Below are 18,049 nucleotides of genomic sequence, written 5' to 3' on the forward strand. Positions count from 1 at the left end.
ATTCTAGGCATTAGAATTGAAACCGACGTATTTGGAATCACAAGTATGGTTAGAGCGGATTACCCAGGGAGATGTAGAAATTCCATCTTTCTCTTCAGGAGACGGTCGGTTACAAGAATCCAATACACTTCCAAGCCATAATGTATCTGAACACAAATACGGTAGTGATGATATGACTTCTCTCCATCAGAAATGATTCAAGATGGAGTGCATACTTATATTCTTTTACTTGTTTTTGTTTGTATCGAATCCCCCGATCTCTTCCTCTTGGCATAGACATTGGAATTGTAGATAGATTCAAGATGGATCCATAGAATCCACTTGTGTTTCAGTTGTTATGAACGAAGGCGGGCGTTTCATTGCCGTTAAGTGGCAACTCTCAGAATAGAGTCTAGAATAATGATTCAACGTTCATTTGTGAGATTTTATATTGTACAAACCTTATTGATAGATTCTTTCGCTTCTTCTAGTGATCTCCGTTTTCGGTTCCGTGTTTTTTGGTTTCTGTTATCCATAGCTCAGTCGACTCCCTTACTTTCGGTTTTATCGACAACAGCTGGGGATTACTATGTTGAGGTGTCTGCTAGATTGAGTCAAGATGGAGTTGTTTATGTTTATCCGTTACCTATTGAGGTGACTGTAGCTCCAGATGATTCAACAATCGTAACTTATGGATTCTCAGCAAATGCAACAGCTGGTGTTGCTGTGACGATTTACGCTCAGGAATTGCAAGCTTCTATGTCCTACAATTTGTATATATCTGGACGGGGTTTAGATGGCTCAATTTCCTCTCCGTCACGTATTATTAGGGTTGTTACAACAACGGCACGTATGAATTCTTATAGATGTTTAATTCTAGCAACGCCTCCAACTCTGACCATTCTCGGTTTTGTAGCTAGTACAGAATCGATCGTCTTAAGGTATACTCTGACATCCTCTGGAACGATTTGGTGTCGAGCTTATAGAGAAGAGGAGCGTGACTATGCTACAGTTGAAGGTGTGTATACTTCTATCCAAGGAAGTCCAGTTGTGGCTCATGTAGTATCTAGTTACTATATTGGGAATCTTGAGCCTAACATGGATTACTATACATTTTGTGTAGCTGAAAATTCTAGACAGATCCCAATGAATACGACCTTCGCTTCCACGGAACGTCATGTGATCACATTAGCTGGTAAGGAATGAATGACTTTGTGAATTGTAGAACCTCCGTACATTTCCTATCTAGGGAATACCGTGACATATCATTCGATCACCTTATCAGGAGTCTCTAATGTTCGTGCTGATGTGTTTAACTATACTGTCATTCGTACTCCAGATTACTCCTATCCATCGATTCAACTCATTCAATCAGGCACTCCAACTCGTGTAGGATACTTGCCTTGAGTATTACCATAGGTACCTCGAAAGGAGACGTTTGTTCTTCAATGGGACAACTTACTGAATGCTACAGAATACGCTATCTCATTGTATTCCCAGGATATCAAAGGTGTGGCTACAGAACAGACTATTTCCTCCACCACATTCTTCATTGAAACAGATATCGTCCGTTGTGAAGGAGAAGATGGATGGTCAACTACTGTTGCTGGAGATGAAGCCTTGATGAATTGTGAGTTAGGTTACGGTGGGCATTACGTACGTCTTTGTCAGTATAATGGTCAGTGGGGTGAGATTCGAAATGAGTGTGGTAGGGTTATTGAATGAATAACTGAGATTCAGTGCGTAATACATGTCCTGCTTCAGGTGTGTGGAATCTTACTCTGTCGCTCACTGAACTTTCTATGGCATGTGGTTCTGGTTTCACTGGAATGATGACTCGCTATTGTAACGCCGATGGTGAATGGGAAGCACCAGATCGTAGTCAGTGTGGTAGGAATGAAACTCTTTCACTTATTTCCAGAACAGATTTACTGTCCCTCAGATGACTCCTGGCCTCAGACTCCAGCTCTCACAACTGCCTATATTTCCTGTGGAATTGGATTCTTTGGTGAACAGACTCGCTTCTGCTCTGCAACAGGTGTGTGGGAGACATCATCGTCGAGCAGTTGTGTTGCTAAACAGCTCTGTCCTGCAGATAATGGTTGGGAAGCTGTGTATGAGGGGGACACATACACATTGAAGTGTGAACCTGGATATGCTGGAAGTATCTCTCGATTCTGTGCATTAGGAGGCATTTGGACAGATCCCATGGATAATTGCAGTATGGTATACTGATTGCATCTCATTATAGCACGTATCATGTGTCCTGAAAACAGTATTTGGCCTGAAACTCCTTCCAACACTACTGCGATGTACGCATGTCCTCTTGGTGAGAGTGGATTCATCACTCGCTTTTGTACGTTAGAGGGTGTGTGGCTTGCTACCAACACATCTGCTTGTCGTAGGGATATGGATCCTGCTTTCAATGATTAGAACAAATCTACTGTCCTAATGAAGGTGTGTGGGAGACTACACTTGCTGGTCTCACTATCCCTGGTCCTTGTCGAACTGGCCAATTTGGTCAATCATTCCGTACTTGTCAGATTACTGGTGTCTGGGACAACATTGATTACTCAGATTGCTATGATATGGGTTGCTTAGCAGATGGAGAGTGGAATGAATCGCCTATTCGTACGACACTTCGAAGGAAGTGTCCGATGGGTTACTCTGGGTACCAGTATCGATATTGTAGTGAATTCGGAGTGTGGAATGAGATTGTTACAACTGATTGCGGTACGAATGGAGAGACTACCTGATTGTTAGAACGAATCTTGTGTCCTGCTGTTTCTGGTTTTGATATAACTCCCAGTGGTACTTCAGTGAATGTACCATGTGGTGAACACTTTTATGGGAATATGACTGGTTTCTGTTCATGGTATGGTGCATGGATTGATGTCGATGTGTCTGCTTGTATTGCTATTCCCACCTGCCCAGAAGATGGAATTTGGCCCAGAACCAATATTAACACTGAACGAGAAATCTCATGTGGTGTGGGAGTTATGGGTACTCGAACTCGATTCTGTGATGCTAATGGGGTTTGGGGTCCAGCTGATGAATCTGCATGTCGTAAGAACTGGAGACCCTATTGATGACTAGAACAGCTCTACTGTCCTGCAGATGAGAATTGGCCTCAAACCACTGCTGGAATAACTGCCTTCAAACCCTGTCCTGAAGGACAATTTGGATACATTCGTCGGCCATGTTCTGTTACAGGTGAGTGGGGTAATGTGGTCTCTGAATATTGCTGTATGTTTCTGACTAGTTCTCCTATCTTTAGACAATGTGTGGTGTACGAGCTATGAGGGTTGGCCAGCCACAGCAGGTGGCTTTTCGGTGACTCTGCCTTGTTCGTCAGGATATCGCGGAAATCAAACTCGTACGTGTACAGCTGATGGCTACTGGAGTGAAGTTGATGATAGTCAATGTGGTAAGGATTCGTGTAGGTCGCTCATTGCTAGAAGTGGCTACTTGTCTTGCAGATGGGGTGTGGCCTGAGACAGCCCCATCCACATCAGGAGTGGCTGTACCATGTGATATTGGCTACAGTGGTACTATGTATCGTGATTGCTCTGTACAGGGAGAATGGCTGGAAATAGACGATTCCCTTTGCAGTAAGGATATGAATGTGGACTGATGATTAGTCCGTAAGCGTTGTCTTCCATCTGGTGACTGGCCTCTTACGCCCTCACTGACCAATGTTTCCATATCATGTCCCGCGGGATACGCTGGATCAATTGATCGATATTGTGGTGATGGTGTGTGGGAGGATCCTGTTTACAACTGTGGTAGGTGCTGCTTCTTCTCTCTCAAACATAGATACGCTGATGTGTCCTGAAGAGGATGGTTGGGTTGGTGCTGCTGGTACTGTGGTTACGCGAGATTGTGGGATTGGCTATCGTGGTACTCGTACTCGTCGTTGTTCCATCCAGGGTGTCTGGTCTCCTGCGGACGAGAGCAACTGTGAAGAAATTCGTTGTCCTGGGTTTGATGTGTGGGAAGAGGCTGGAGTAAAAGAGGTCCAAGTACATCCCTGTGAGGGTGGTGGCTTTGCTATTCTTACTTGTGGATTGGATGGAGAATGGGAAGGTAATCCTACCATGTGTTGTACGTCTTACTTGTTTCGTTTACTGTAGATACAACGTTCTGTCCTCTCGACTCTCAGTGGCCTGTTACAGCTCCTGGAACCACTCGTTATGGCAACTGTCCTCTCGGATATGAAGGACAGGCCTCTCGGTATTGCTCAGCTGCAGGCACCTGGGCGGAGGTGAATCTTTCACAATGTTATCAACTTACATGTGCTGGTGATGATGTGTGGCCTGAGACACCTCGTGGTGAGCAAGCTATCGTATCTTGTCCTGCTCACATGACAGGCAATCAAGTGAGGTTATGTCAAGTCGATTCTACTTGGGGTCCTGTCAATCAGTCCGGATGTGTGGCTCACAGCTGTCCTTCAGATGATGTGTGGCCACAGACTCCTATTGGTTCTCAGATCACTCTTTCGTGTGGTGTGGGCATGCGTGGCTATAGAACACGTGTGTGTGGTACTGGTGGTATTTGGGAGGAGGTAAACGATGACTCATGCAGTATGGGTTGCTGAGCAAACTCACCACTAGGTCAAATCGTCTGTTTCCAGGATGGTTCCTGGCCCACTACCAACGCTTTGGAGACGGCTCACAAGGAGTGTCCTGAAGGTTTCATCGGCTCCATTGATCGATATTGTTTGCCTATTGGACTTTGGGAGGATCCTGTTGACAATTGTCATGCGCCTACCTGTCCAGCTGATGGTGATTGGCCTGAGACCGTTATCAGTACTAAGGCCACTCTCGTCTGTCCTATTGGCTATTCTGGTACTTACACACGTACGTGTACAGAGGAACAGGTGTGGTTGGAACCCGACATGTCCACATGTACTCGGCTTCACTGTACTGGTGAAGGAATGTGGCCAACCACCAATACCCTAACAAATGCCACTCAACCTTGTGGAGGTGATTTCTTGGGAGAGAGCACTCGTTATTGTGCAGAGGATCAGACATGGAATGCTCCTGATAACTCAGGTTGTCGTAGGTACATAGCTGATTGGTTCATTTGTAGGTCCTAACTATTGTACTGCTGAAAACGGCTGGCCCAACACTGTCCGCAATCGAACTGTATCGATCGAGTGCCCTGTAGGCTTCCGTGGCATGCAGTATCGAACTTGCTCAGAAGATGCTTACTGGTCAGAGGAAGACCGAAGTGAGTGTCGTGTGTTACCCCAGCACTCTGGGCTTGTTGTTACTCCTAACACATACTATTTGGCGGTACGAGCCGTACTGAATGTGGATTCTACGTTCTATCTCCTGCCTCGCCTTGCTACCACCACACCTCCATCGAAATCCCAACTACTGGCATCTTCATTCAATGCAACCTGTCAGGCGAATCAGACCTGTCTTGTGATAGTGAGTGGTCTTCGTCCTCTCACAGAGTATGATGTTTATTACTGGTACCAGAGTGTTGATGGAGTGGAACCTCTTACAAGTGTTGGTTCAATGTACGTACGAACCATGACAATTGATATTATTCCATTTGCACTGGTCATCGAGGATAGTCAGGGAGAGTATGATATGATTACAGTTCAGGTATCCATAGAAATGAGAGGAGGATACGTATGGTGTCGAGAAAGGACTACTCCTGTTACACCTACTGTTGATTGGATGAAGTTAAGTGATCCTTTGCACCTAGTGGATGGAGAGGTTCGAGGTCTGGAGTTGATTCCCAATCTGTTACCGTCTTCACAGTATTACGTGTACTGTTATGCTGAGGATGAATATGGAGATCCCTCCACATTGTCTATTGCTGACTCGATGCATGTGGTCTCTACACTGGCAGTATCTCCTTCGTGGACAACAGAAATTGAATCAACTCATCTTGATAGTACTGTTCATGTGAATGCAAATCGAAACGGAACTGCTTGTTGTATCTGGCAGACAGAGGAAACAGTACCATCGATATCAGAGATTGAAGCTGGTGGTGTGTGTGGAACTGTGTCTGAGGAAGGTCAGATTCAAATGTTCACTCAGGATGATACAGAGTTTTATGTGTACTGCATGTTCCAGACAACTACACTCCTTACTCTCGTATCATCTGATCCTCATATCATTCACACACCAGCTCGTGCTCCTCAACTCACTCATCTCGCTACTACAGTTACCTATCAATCTCTTTTACTTTCCTTCATTTCAGATCGTCCTGCGTATGTGTGGTGTCTCTCAAAGGACGCTTCTGATCCTGTGACTCCAACCATCTCAGACATTAAAACGGCGCCTCGTATTACTGCTGTTCGTGATGAAGCTACAGAGGTGCTGATAACGGAGTTGGAAATGGAGACTGAGTATCGTGTGTTCTGCTGGGCTGAATCCTTCGAGGGTTTGGGCACCACTACTGCATCAGAGAATCTAGTATTCACAGCCAGTACTATCTCACTTCCTCCTACACTCACTATTCACTCCTTCTCTCTTGCTTACAACGCTATTCATCTTACCATTGCTCTCACCTCAGCTGCTTCGGTACAATGTCTGGTTGTAGAGCCTGAGGCAGATGTTCCTTCTCTTCCTGCCTTTGCTGAAGTTCAGTCCGTAGTGATCGACCAGCTTGGACAAGTGACAGTCACAGGTCTCACAGAGAATACTCCTTATGCAGCCTACTGTCTGGCTCGGGATAGTCACAATCAACCAATGCTGAATTCTGTTGCCTCCACCAAGACAACTTTTACCACACCGTACAACCGTCATACTCTCTATGTTGACCTACTCCTTACTCGTGAGTTGACGGTCACTCTCTCCCTTCTCTCATCTGATGCTGCAACAGCCTGGTGTTCTGCGGTCCATGTTAACGATCTCCCTCCACTCGCAGCTACTCTCAAATCCAGTGGTGTGCAATTGTCTCTGGAGACGGGTGTCCCCATGCCACTTGAGCTGAGTGATCTCGAACCAGACTATCCTTACAGTGCGTATTGCTACTCCGAGAGTTCACGAGGAATGGCGCAAGAAAATGCTATTTTGGCAACTCGTACCAATTTTACGACGTTGGATTATCCTCGCCTCATTGTTACTGTGTCTTCCATCGCATCGAATCCATCGTATTCCTCCGTTGAACTGGATACCACTGTCTCCACCTCTTCAACACTCTACTGCCGACCTCGTATCGTTCAAGAGAACGAGCTTCCTCCTTCCAGTGAATGGATTTTGGAAGGTCAACAGCTGGCAATCATCCAGCCACATATCACTCACTTCATGACAATCACGGGTCTGGTTCCTGCTACTTCGTATCATGTGTTCTGTACTGCTGTATCAACCTCGAATCTCACCTCACTCCAGTCTCTGGAGGAACGTCGACTTAGTGTCACCACACTCTTGGACACTACAGGTCCCTCCGTGCTCTTCACAGATGATTCAGCTGGATATACACTCACATATCAACCAATTCTGCTCAATATTTCGTTTAGTGAGGCAGTGGTGGATCTGGCTCAGGAGGATCTGGTACTTGTAAACTGTCAGATCCTCTCATTCCTTCGATATGCCAATCAGTTGTATACACTCACTGTAGCTCCCATTCAGCATGGTACTCTCTCCATCACAGTTCCCGCGGGAAAAGTGAAGGACTTGTTTAACAATGGTAATGTTGCAGCTTCATGGTCTAAGTACTATCCTGAAGGTACTCTCTCTGTAGCTGTTCAGGATGTGGGGGCCCTGTATACTGATTTGAGTCTACAATATCCTTATGAGGCATCTGTTGTGTGTGCTGCTATAACGAGTCCTCAGGCTCCTATCAACTGTTCAGTTCTGGCTACTCTGCCAAATGCTGTGAATGCTACACTCATTGATGGGGAGGCATCACTTCGTGTGACTGGTCTGGCTCTCAATACCACATTCTATGGATATTGTTGTGCTGAAGAGCCGAATGGCATTGTGATGTCAAATTCCATACAATCGACACAGACTCGAATCGAGTTGGGTTGGCTGCAGTGTCCTCAGACGGATGCTGGAGTCTGTTCTGGTCATGGTGCCTGCACAGATGGATCCAGCTGTGTCTGCGATTCCGGCTACTATGGAGCCATTTGCACAGACTCGTGCCCAGGTCTCAGTGTGACGGATGAAGCAGGTACTGTGATTGAATGTGGTGGCCATGGAGAATGTGATGCAAGCTCTCTTACTTGTACTTGTACGGATTCTATTTTTGCTGGAGATACATGTCAGCTGGTGACACTGGAGGAACAGACACCTGCTGACGGTCATGTGTTTGTATATGCCAGTATGATCCTACGTACCAATGCCTCAATTAGTCTGGAATATGTAGTCCAGGAGCAAAAGGTGATCATTCTCACAACAATTGCTAACTCGCTTTCAATAGCACCTGACCGAATGGCTGTGCGATCATGGTCTACAGGCTCCTCAACACGCGCAACGACAAGTACTGTGACTGCTACTGTCGTGGTGGATTGTGAGGAAGCTCAGCGTGGTACCACAGTAGCCTGGTTCGAGGAGGCAGACAATCTGAATCGACTGGCAGCCCGTCTGACAGAGAATGGTTATCCCACAGAGCGAGTAACAGCATCTCGCGTGTATACGGTAACCTCGACACAAACGGATCCTTATTCCTGCTATGATGGGCAGCTCTCATTAGGTGAAACAGATGTGGACTGTGGAGGCATCTGTAGTGCTAAGTGCGATTTCCAACAGCAATGCAAGCAGGATACAGACTGTGCGTCAAGTGTATGTTCAGATGGATTCTGCTCGAATAGCTGGTCAGTAGGAATGACAGTGCTGGTTGTGATGGTGGTGCTGATTGTGGTGATTGCCATAGGAGTGATCGTGTTTGTATGCTGTGGTCGCCAGAAGGAGAAGAATCAGAAGCAATCGACTGAGAAAGAAGTTGAAATGGTCAAGCAGAAGGCGACAGTGGAGCTAGAAGACTTGGAGAGGCAGGATGTAGCAGAGGAGGCCGAATTACGACAACTGGAAGAACAGATGAAACAGCGTAACGCCCGTAGAGAGGAGAAAAAACGTCAGAAGGCGGCTGCTGCTGCTGCTGTTGCGAGACTTGAACCTGCCAAGATCGTGAATGAAGAAAATGTGAAACCCAATTCGGGTGAATCTGAGAGTCTCCCTATACCAGTATCTCCTTCTGTTGTCAATGATGCAGTTGATAAGGTGTGATTTTGAATTGTTATTAGATTTATTGTATTGTGTTTGTTCGATATCAGAAGCATTGAAGAATCCCTTGGATACAGTCTTCCTTAATACTGATTCCATCGTTCTTTCTTCTTAAGAAATGGATTTATCTGAGAGTATTGAGGCAAAGAAGCGACGACTTGAAGAGTTGCGTCGTTTGAGGGAACAGCGACAATCGTTCTTCTTTGAATTATTGGTTTGAGTGTGTAGAAAAGGAATAGGAACTGGAAATGACGATGATATTTCAACACTGGTTGGACGTATTTTAAAGTCTACACGATTGAGCACGGAGGATACTGAAGCAGAGACACCCTCGTATTCGACAAATCGAGAACTGAATGGCTCCCTTGTTCCAAGCGAATTAGAAGTTTGATTTTGGATATCAAATCATTTGATAGGATGGAAAGAAGCTGAATTCGAGTGTAAGTCCATCTGTTGAGCGATATGAGAAATGTATTCAAACGATTGAACCAGTCGAATCTTCTGTTGTCCGTGTACCAAGCGAGTTGAAAAAGAAGCAGGAAAAGCCAATTGCATCTCGTGTCCAAGCTGCAGCTACTCAAGAACAGACTCCAAAGAACACAATTACAGCAATTAAGAAGAGTAACTATGAGACTGGTTGTGAATAGTAGAGATTGGGTTTATTGACAACGAATCGGGTTTAATTCAAATTGTGAAGAATCGAGAAGCTTCTTCCGTGAGTTCATCGATTGGAATTGTAGAGCGAGCATTGTGTCAAGTTGATGACTACGACTTCATGGTTGAAATATGTATATTTGCATGACCAATAGAAAGAATATGTGAGTACAGAGTCTGATACTCTAACGAAACATGATCTCGTATTTCTCTACAAATCGTACTTCAGCGATACAGCAAAGAATTGTCCAATCACTTCGATTGTTGTTTCTCCATTTATGAAGAACATTGCCATGACTAGTCATTCTTCGCCTATTGTTGAATCTACAGTAGTTTTGGATTGATTCTATTCATGTTTTAGATCGGATATGATTCAGGTGAGGGCTATTGTTTGATCTGGGATCTGATGGTTCCAGAACACCCTTATCGTGTTCTTGTAGCTCCTGAATCCATCCAGCGAGTCATATTTCATCCCAATAATAGAGATATTGTGATTGGTTGTCTATATTCGGGTCATATTGTTATTTGGGACATGCGTGCTGAGAATACAATTATGCTTCAAAGTAATTTAAGTGATAATGGTCATTTCTTCCCAATTGTTGGGTATGGCTCGATTCTAGTTGTCAAAAATAGGGTTGAAATCTTCAATTCCTCTGTTCTGTCTGGAATTCTCACAATCGATGCAGAAGGGGTTTTATGCATTTGGAATTCAGATTCACTTGTCGATCCATTGATTTCTTGTGATCTTCGATCTCTTGTCAGATTCCAGTTTTTCACACTAATTTGTAGATCTTTGAAGGACACAAAATGGACCTATATCCAACCTGTTTCTCGCCTTATAATCCCGAAACATCCTCATTATTCGTTGGTTGTGAAGACGGACAATTAGTCTCGGTCAGTATTCGAGATTCCATTTTTTCTCTCGATTCCGTCCTTATTCACCATAAAGCTCCTATTACGAGTATTTCGTGTCGATCTTCATATTCATTGCGTTCGCTCCATAGTCAAGAAGATGTATTCATTTCCAATCTCGTTCTTACTTCGTCGTTCGACTGGACTATTGCTTTATGGCTTCCTTCAATCACTCAGAAGCCTCTGTGTGTGTTCTCGGCGGGAGCAATGTATGTGTCTGATGTTCAGTGGAATCCTGTCAATCCCTGTCTCTTTGCAGCAGCATCGGGAAATGGTGTAGTTCAGTTGTGGAATATTCTTCATGATCGAGATGTGAGGGTTTTGTGTGGATATCAGAAATAGGCTCCATTTTTGTCACTTCAAGTAGGTTTGGAAGGAGGTCGAATGAGTGGTGGAATAACGCGAGTGCGATGGAGTGAGAATGGGAGAAGATTGTTAGTAGGAACAGAGACAGGTGAGAACATGGTGTTAGAATGATGATTAGGAACATTATTTGCATATGATTTGAAATCAGAACTAGTTGAAGTACGTGAGGAGAACCTGGTTGCTCTCCATCGTGAGATTGAAGAACTAATTCAACAGCAAAACGAATCGAATTATCCTTGTTTGTTCCTAAGAAACATCACAATAATGACTTCGTCGACTCCGATCACGATCACGGTACCTGTCTCGATCTCGATCTCGATCTCGATCACGATCACGATCTCTGTTTGTTTCATAACGATCATGTCTCCATTTTGATCCTTCAATTCGAGCTGTCTTACGATATACACAATAAAAACTATTCAACAGATTTCGAATCGTCCCATCAGGACGTGTTCGGTTTATTGAACCTCCACTGAGGAAGAAGAAGTCTCTTCGCCGTTCTTGACGAAAACTCTCCTCGGTTACAATATTCAAACCAGCTTCCTGAAGAAGAGAGTTCCATTCATCACGACTTCTGAAATAGGTCTGAAATGTGGTACAAAAATCAGGAGTTTCGATAACAGGTTGTAATGCCAAAGCATACATACCATGTTGCACATCTAAAAAAATACGCATGGTTTCTGGATTACAATCATGCTCTCGAATAATGAGTACTCCATCATTTCGTAAAACACGACAAATCTCTTTCAAAAACTGGCTGATTTCTGGAATATGATGGAGAACCATAAATACAGTGATTACATCAAAGCAATTATCACAGTAAGGTAAAGTCGTTCCATCGTAGTGTCGAAATTGAAACTGAGTCATCATCTCATCTTCAGGAGGAAGATCACGAACATCACATCCAAAAATGTGGTGAGATGAAAGATGAAGAGATTGGCCGATCGCAACAGTAATGCTACCATCTGCACAGCCGATGTCGAGATAATCCCGAATGCTGTTTCGAGATGAAGGATAATCGGGAATCATTGCTTTGAACTAGAAGATGAAAGATTGAGAGAAATTCAACATCTCGAACCCGAGATTGAGCTCGTTCTTTTATTAACTGTTTCTGTTTTTCTTCTTCAGAAGGAACGTGAACTACATCAGGATGAGGTTCCAATTCAAGTGGTTGTTCTTCCGAAATATCTGTTGTTGGAACCAAAGGTACGGCATCCACGGGAATTGGTTCTTGTTTAGGGGTTTCAGGTTCGGCTTGTGTTTCTTCAACTGGAGGGAAAAGTGTTTGGTAAAGACGAGAATATATAGAATAATCTTGTTGTTGCGAAGGATCGTCACTGTTGACCTAAATGAAATAAGGAGATGATAAGTACCATTTCTTCGATGATCTGAAGTAGTTTTGTGGCAGCTTGGGGATTCTGACATTCTTTGCGGATCCACTGTTCGGTTCGGCTTTTGAGTTCTCCACCAATACTCCAAATAGTCTTAAACTGCTTCTGACTCAAAATAGTAGGAAGTTGGAGTTCTCCGGGATAAGTCAATGCAGCGGAGCTCAACTGGCGAATAGGTGGGACCAATGTAACATAGAGATACTATACAATAACCTATTTCAATATCAGGTACTGTTGGATTGAGAGACGAATTGACATCAAATACTTGGAGAGAAAGGTTATACGAACGAATCAACTCTTCTTTATCCTTACCGATACGAAGACAAATGAATGGAGCTCCCACTTCTAAGGCTTTCTCAAGTAGTAGTTTCAGATCCACAAAGTTAACAGAAATAGCATTTTGACTCACTTCTACATTCAAACTGGAAATACTATGTGACACATCCAGGTAAACAGGCGTCATAACGGAATGAACTGAATACCAACGAGTTAGAGCATCCATCGTTGTCAGTGATGTCAAATTAAGCTTGCTTTCACAACCCCACATGTAGCAATTCCGGGACACAGAGGATCTTCGTTCACCTGTAAATGTACACATTGCAACCTCACAGAACCCATTATTATTTAGGAAATTGAACGCTTCAATACCAGAATCGGGAATACCAATGAATAACCCACGCGAAGACCTTCCAGAAATATCATAATTTGTTATAGGACGATATCGTTCCCGAATATCGACGATATAAGCAGCAAGTTTGGTTAGTTCTTCAAACGATGGAATATTGCCTGAAATCCCTTCATCAATAACTACTCCCCTCTTTTGATAAGAAAAATTGGGTGGGAACTTGTCACTAATCATTAAGTGGTTATCAAAGATTAGGGTCAAAGGCATAGATGAGACTTCACCAAGAGAATTATCATATTGTTCAGAGTTAATGGAGTGTGGAACAATGATTCCTTTTCGTCTCTCATTACAACAGATGAGTTTATATAGGAAGTACTTTTCACTGTAAAGATATCTCGCGCTTTGACACTATTATTGGAATCATGTTTCTTTTCACTTTGCAACACTTTTTACTTGGTTGACACTAATTGATGTGCGTGATAAATACATTTCTTAAGTAGAAGTGAAATGAAGAACATTTATTCACATGACATTCTATGGACTTATGGCCCTAATTTAGATAGTATACAGAGAATTAATAGGGATATAAAGATACTTATAAATAGGATGGACCCAATTAATTACAGATTGCACGGGTTTTCTCCTTCCATTCTCTCAATCGCGGGAGATAGATACGTTTCCGCCTCACTTTGAACACTGTCGAGTACTACCTATCGAAGCTCAATTGTTTTAGTAGACAATTACTCTTTCTAGATTTCTTTGTTTTTTAATATTTATTTTCATTCATGTCATATAAATCGTCATTAGTACGATCTGATACGTCGTATGACAATTCAGATGATTATGTTCCAACTGATGTATGCATTGTATAGCTAGTTATTAATATGTATAGACCGTGTACGTTCGGAGAGGTAATTACAAACGGAGTAGTGCAACTGGAGATCACTCTGGAGATGGTGTATTTGTGTTTTGATTGCATGATCAATTAGAGATTGGAAGCTGAGACAAAGAAGACACATCATGCCTCTTGTCATCGTTGTGGAAACATTCGACGGAAATATATATTTTGCACAAGATGTCCCCAAGTGTTTTGCATGAAGTGTATGGATAAAATGATTGAGGAACATGGTGCTGACTGTTTCTCTCATGGCTGTCCTGTATGTAAGAAGCTCTGTTGTTGTTCTGAGAAGAGTCTAAATTGTACAAGAAAAGTAGTAATAAGACTGATAGATAATGCTTAGTACCATTGTTACAAGAAGTGTTTAACAACAAAGAAAGGAGTAAAAAAGGTATTAAAATCTCATATTGATCACTTCTAGGGTATTACTTCGCATGCTCAACTGTCTCCATTATCTTCTCCTACCATTCCTGCTCAGGTTCCAGTACCTGAACCTAAATTATCACCCGTACTCCAAACTCCATACAGACAAGACTACTCACTTCATTCGACAGTTGCGCCAACTGTAGTTTCGTCAGTCCCAGTTTTCAAACCGGACCCAGTTCAAACTACTGAATTACAGAAACGAAACTCCCTTAATCTCTATTCGATTCCCTCTGTGACGTATCCACTTCCTCCTGCTCCTGGTTCGGTCCGCCATCTCGATTCGCTCTCTGGTTATTCGTCACTTAACGGGCTTGTCTCAGTTGTTAGCAGTCGATTTTCCCTTAGCAGGATGAACAGCAATGAGGGAATAGCTTCAGATCCGTTTGTGACTTCTGGGATACTCCCGCGGGAATCATTGAATATTGCGAATAACATGATCTGGGATCCCACAATGTGTCAGTTACAGCGTGCACCTGATAGCATACAGGTTCTGAACAACAGTGTTTATGATGGTCAAAGCAATCTCCAGCCAATGTTACTGCCTATCCAAAGTCTTCCTCAAGCAACAGTCATTCGTAAGCCATCTCTCTTGGCTCAGGTGAAATCTGCAGAGTCAGGACAGGGTGATAAGGATGTGGCATCACTGAATACAGAGGTCTGTTTTAATGAGGACTCGTCAAATGATGGGATTGTGTGTTTACCAAGTGGAGGAGCCACTGAAGCTGCATCAACTGCAGAGGTAGCAGCGACTGGATCGACAGAGAGTGAGACACTTGTTCAAGCAGTGATTGTGAAATGTGATTCGACTCGTAGTACCGGTAGTGAATCTCCGTGGGTGAATCTGGAGGCGATTCGTCAGGTTTCGCCAATTGGTTCAGTGATGGGAAGTGTTCATGCGATTACTCCAGATGCGAGTACCCTTGTATATTAGTTCTTTGTACTCTATCATTTGAATGAGTTTATTTGAAAACACAATGCAACACTATTTAAGAGATTCAACCACTTCTTTCACGATAGTAGGATTCTCGACAGTAAAACCGTATTCTCTAATGCTTAGTCCTCATACCTAATTATGCACCTGTCTGTTGTTACAAATACAACATTCCCTTGTTCAATACGGATTGATTGAATGGATGTAAGACCAATCTTTCCTGTGCGCTTAAAGAAGAGAATGGGCTTTCGGACCCATTTGAGCTAAAAAATGAGACATATATTGTAATCTGACTTCAGAGGCTGTGATCGTGAGAACTGTTGCATGCTGACTACTGTCTCTGCAGATCTTCAAACCTTTGACACCTTGTGATAGTTTCTCCTTCATATCTTCAATCTCTTTGCGCTTACGCTCCTCTTCTTCCTTCCTCAGTCTCTCTTCCTCTTCCTTACGCTTACGCTCCTCCTCCTTTCTCAATCGTTCCTCTTCCTCCTTTCTCAATCTCTCTTCCTCTTCCTTACGCTTACGCTCCTCCTCTTCCTTTCTCAATCTCTCTTCCTCTTCCTTTCTCAATCTCTCCTCCTCTTCCTTTCTCAATCGTTCCTCTTCCTCCTTTCTCAATCTCTTCCTCCTTTCTCAATCTCTCTTCCTCTTCCTTACGCTTACGCTCCTCCCCTTTCTCAATCGTTCCTCTTCCTCCTTCCTCAGTCTCTCCTCCTCTTCCTTCCTCAATCGTTCCTCTTCCTCCTTTCTCAGTCTCTCTTCCTCTTCCTTACGCTTACGCTCCTCTTCCTCCTTTCTCAATCTCTCTTCTTCCTTTCTCAATCGCTCTTCCTCCTCCTTTCTCAATCTCTCTTCCTCTTCCTTTCTCAATCTCTCTTCCTCTTCCTTCCTCAATCGCTCCTCCTCCTCCTTCCTCAATCTCTCTTCCTCTTCCTTTCTCAATCTCTCCTCTTCCTCCTTTCTCAGTCTCTCTTCCTCCTCCTTTCTCAGTCTCTCTTCCTCTTCCTTTCTCAATCTCTCCTCCTCTTCCTTCCTCAATCGCTCCTCCTCTTCCTTACGCTTACGCTCCTCTTCTTCCTTCCTCAATCGTTCCTCTTCCTCCTTTCTCAGTCTCTCTTCCTCTTCCTTTCTCAATCTCTCCTCCTCTTCCTTTCTCAATCGTTCCTCTTCCTCCTTTCTCAATCGTTCCTCCTCCTCCTTTCTCAGTCTCTCTTCCTCTTCCTTTCTCAGTCTCTCTTCCTCCTTTCTCAGTCTCTCTTCCTCTTCCTTACGCTTACGCTCCTCCTCCTCCTTCCTCAATCGTTCCTCTTCCTCCTTACGCTTACGCTCCTCTTCTTCCTTCCTCAATCGTTCCTCTTCCTCCTTTCTCAGTCTCTCTTCCTCTTCCTTACGCTTACGTTCCTCTTCCTCCTTCCTCAATCGTTCCTCCTCTTCCTTACGCTTACGCTCCTCTTCCTCTAGTCTCAATCTCTCCTCCTCCTCCTTTCTCAATCTCTCCTCTTCTTCCTTTCTCAATCGCTCCTCTTCTTCCTTTCGCAATCTCTCTTCCTCTTCCTTTCTCAATCGCTCTTCTTCTTCCTTTCTCAGTCTCTCTTCCTCCTCCTTCCTCAATCGTTCCTCTTCCTCCTTTCTCAATCTCTCTTCCTCTTCCTTTCTCAAACGTTCCTCTTCCTCCTTCCTCAATCTCTCTTCCTCCTCCTTCTTTTTTTGTTCAGCTTGTTCAGCTTCCTTCCTCTTCTTCTTCTCTTCCTTCCTCTTCCTCTTCTCCTCTTCTTCTGCAGCAGCTGCTTCTTCGGCTTCCTTACGCTTACGTTTCTCTTCCTTCTTTCTTCGCTTCTCCTCCTCTTCCGCCTCTGCTGCCTCTTCTGCCTCTTTACGTTTCTTCTTCTCTTCCTTCTTCTTCCTCTTCTCCTCCTCTTCTGCAGCTGCAGCTGCTTCTTCTTCTTTCTTCTTTCGTTTTTCTTCCTTCTTCTTACGCTTTTCCTCCTCTTCTGCAGCAGCGGCAGCTTCTTCTTCCTTCCTCTTCTTCTCTTCCTTCTTCTTACGCTTTTCTTCCTCTTCTGCAGCAGCGGCAGCAGCAGCAGCAGCTTCCTCTTTTGATTTCTCATATTCTTCTTCTGTTACTTCTTTCCAACGCCGATCAGCATACTACACATCAAAGCAGCAAACCGTAGGCACTTTTTCCTTTTTATGATCAGAACCAGTGCATTCTTGAAGATGCCGATCCTTATGTCGTTCCTTCACGATTACACCGCATGCGCGACACTTCACACGTTTGGAGTGGCTGGATCTGAATATAAGGATCTATAAACAACCATTATACTTTTTTTCCGATTCCATGCAAAAATGTGATCTAATAAAGATCGTACTCTAGTAATTAGGTCGAAATGGGAATGGGCCCTTATTCACCACATTATTTAGCACGAAAATGGGAAGATTTCTTACTATTCAATTGTGTATCTAGTGTTTTTTTGCAACATTGTACATTAAAAGAGGTCGATCTTGGATTATTAAACAGGATCTCTTAAACATACATTGTTTCAATACAAGATCACGACTCTGTTTCTTTTCACACACCGGTCTTTCTTAAATCTTCATTGGAATAGGATTGATGATTTTCGATTCTTTTTTCCAGATTGATGAAGAAAATCCAACCGTTATTATCTTCATTTCTAG

General features: G+C 43.6%; 6 protein-coding genes across 6 annotated transcripts; 4 read left to right on the plus strand and 2 right to left on the minus strand.

Annotated features, from left to right (window-relative positions):
* Positions 1–399: 399 nt before the first annotated feature.
* Positions 400–9,170, plus strand: JH06_2628 (hypothetical protein; the record flags this gene model as incomplete). The annotated part of the gene is given in 19 exon segments (XM_014674013.1): positions 400–432; positions 452–500; positions 518–829; positions 860–1,174; positions 1,205–1,368; positions 1,399–1,687; positions 1,720–1,869; positions 1,901–2,200; positions 2,231–2,380; positions 2,413–2,712; positions 2,743–3,045; positions 3,076–3,192; positions 3,242–3,406; positions 3,438–3,590; positions 3,621–3,764; positions 3,796–4,065; positions 4,113–4,562; positions 4,593–5,039; positions 5,071–9,170. The coding sequence occupies 19 exon segments, from the start codon at positions 400–402 to the stop codon at positions 9,168–9,170; spliced, it is 8,211 nt and encodes a 2,736-aa protein (XP_014529499.1).
* Positions 9,171–9,285: 115 nt separating this feature from the next.
* On the plus strand, positions 9,286–10,710 carry JH06_2629 (WD40 repeat domain-containing protein; the record flags this gene model as incomplete). The annotated part of the gene is given in 6 exon segments (XM_014674014.1): positions 9,286–9,362; positions 9,396–9,552; positions 9,584–9,803; positions 9,818–9,945; positions 9,977–10,150; positions 10,183–10,710. The coding sequence occupies 6 exon segments, from the start codon at positions 9,286–9,288 to the stop codon at positions 10,708–10,710; spliced, it is 1,284 nt and encodes a 427-aa protein (XP_014529500.1).
* A 230-nt stretch (positions 10,711–10,940) lies between these two features.
* JH06_2630 (WD40 repeat domain-containing protein) lies at positions 10,941–11,241 on the plus strand (the record flags this gene model as incomplete). The annotated part of the gene is made up of 3 exons (XM_014674015.1): positions 10,941–11,045; positions 11,076–11,171; positions 11,218–11,241. 3 exons carry the CDS (start codon positions 10,941–10,943, stop codon positions 11,239–11,241), a joined length of 225 nt encoding a protein of 74 aa, XP_014529501.1.
* Positions 11,242–11,345: 104 nt separating this feature from the next.
* On the minus strand, positions 11,346–13,382 carry JH06_2631 (methyltransferase; the record flags this gene model as incomplete). The annotated part of the gene is made up of 4 exons (XM_014674016.1): positions 11,346–12,137; positions 12,169–12,444; positions 12,473–12,691; positions 12,723–13,382. The coding sequence occupies 4 exons, from the start codon at positions 13,380–13,382 to the stop codon at positions 11,346–11,348; spliced, it is 1,947 nt and encodes a 648-aa protein (XP_014529502.1).
* A 518-nt stretch (positions 13,383–13,900) lies between these two features.
* JH06_2632 (hypothetical protein) lies at positions 13,901–15,370 on the plus strand (the record flags this gene model as incomplete). Its single annotated transcript, XM_014674017.1, has 5 exons — positions 13,901–13,972; positions 14,008–14,073; positions 14,105–14,326; positions 14,357–14,404; positions 14,435–15,370. The coding sequence occupies 5 exons, from the start codon at positions 13,901–13,903 to the stop codon at positions 15,368–15,370; spliced, it is 1,344 nt and encodes a 447-aa protein (XP_014529503.1).
* Positions 15,371–15,421: 51 nt separating this feature from the next.
* Positions 15,422–17,713, minus strand: JH06_2633 (hypothetical protein; the record flags this gene model as incomplete). The annotated part of the gene is made up of 6 exons (XM_014674018.1): positions 15,422–15,485; positions 15,518–15,633; positions 15,665–15,994; positions 16,037–17,521; positions 17,543–17,663; positions 17,697–17,713. 6 exons carry the CDS (start codon positions 17,711–17,713, stop codon positions 15,422–15,424), a joined length of 2,133 nt encoding a protein of 710 aa, XP_014529504.1.
* Between the last annotated feature and the right edge of the window lie 336 nt (positions 17,714–18,049).

The sequence above is a fragment of the Blastocystis sp. subtype 4 genome, assembly GCF_000743755.1.
Source record: "Blastocystis sp. subtype 4 strain WR1 chromosome Unknown seqid_0020, whole genome shotgun sequence".
Lineage (NCBI taxonomy): Eukaryota > Bigyra > Opalinata > Blastocystidae > Blastocystis > Blastocystis sp. subtype 4.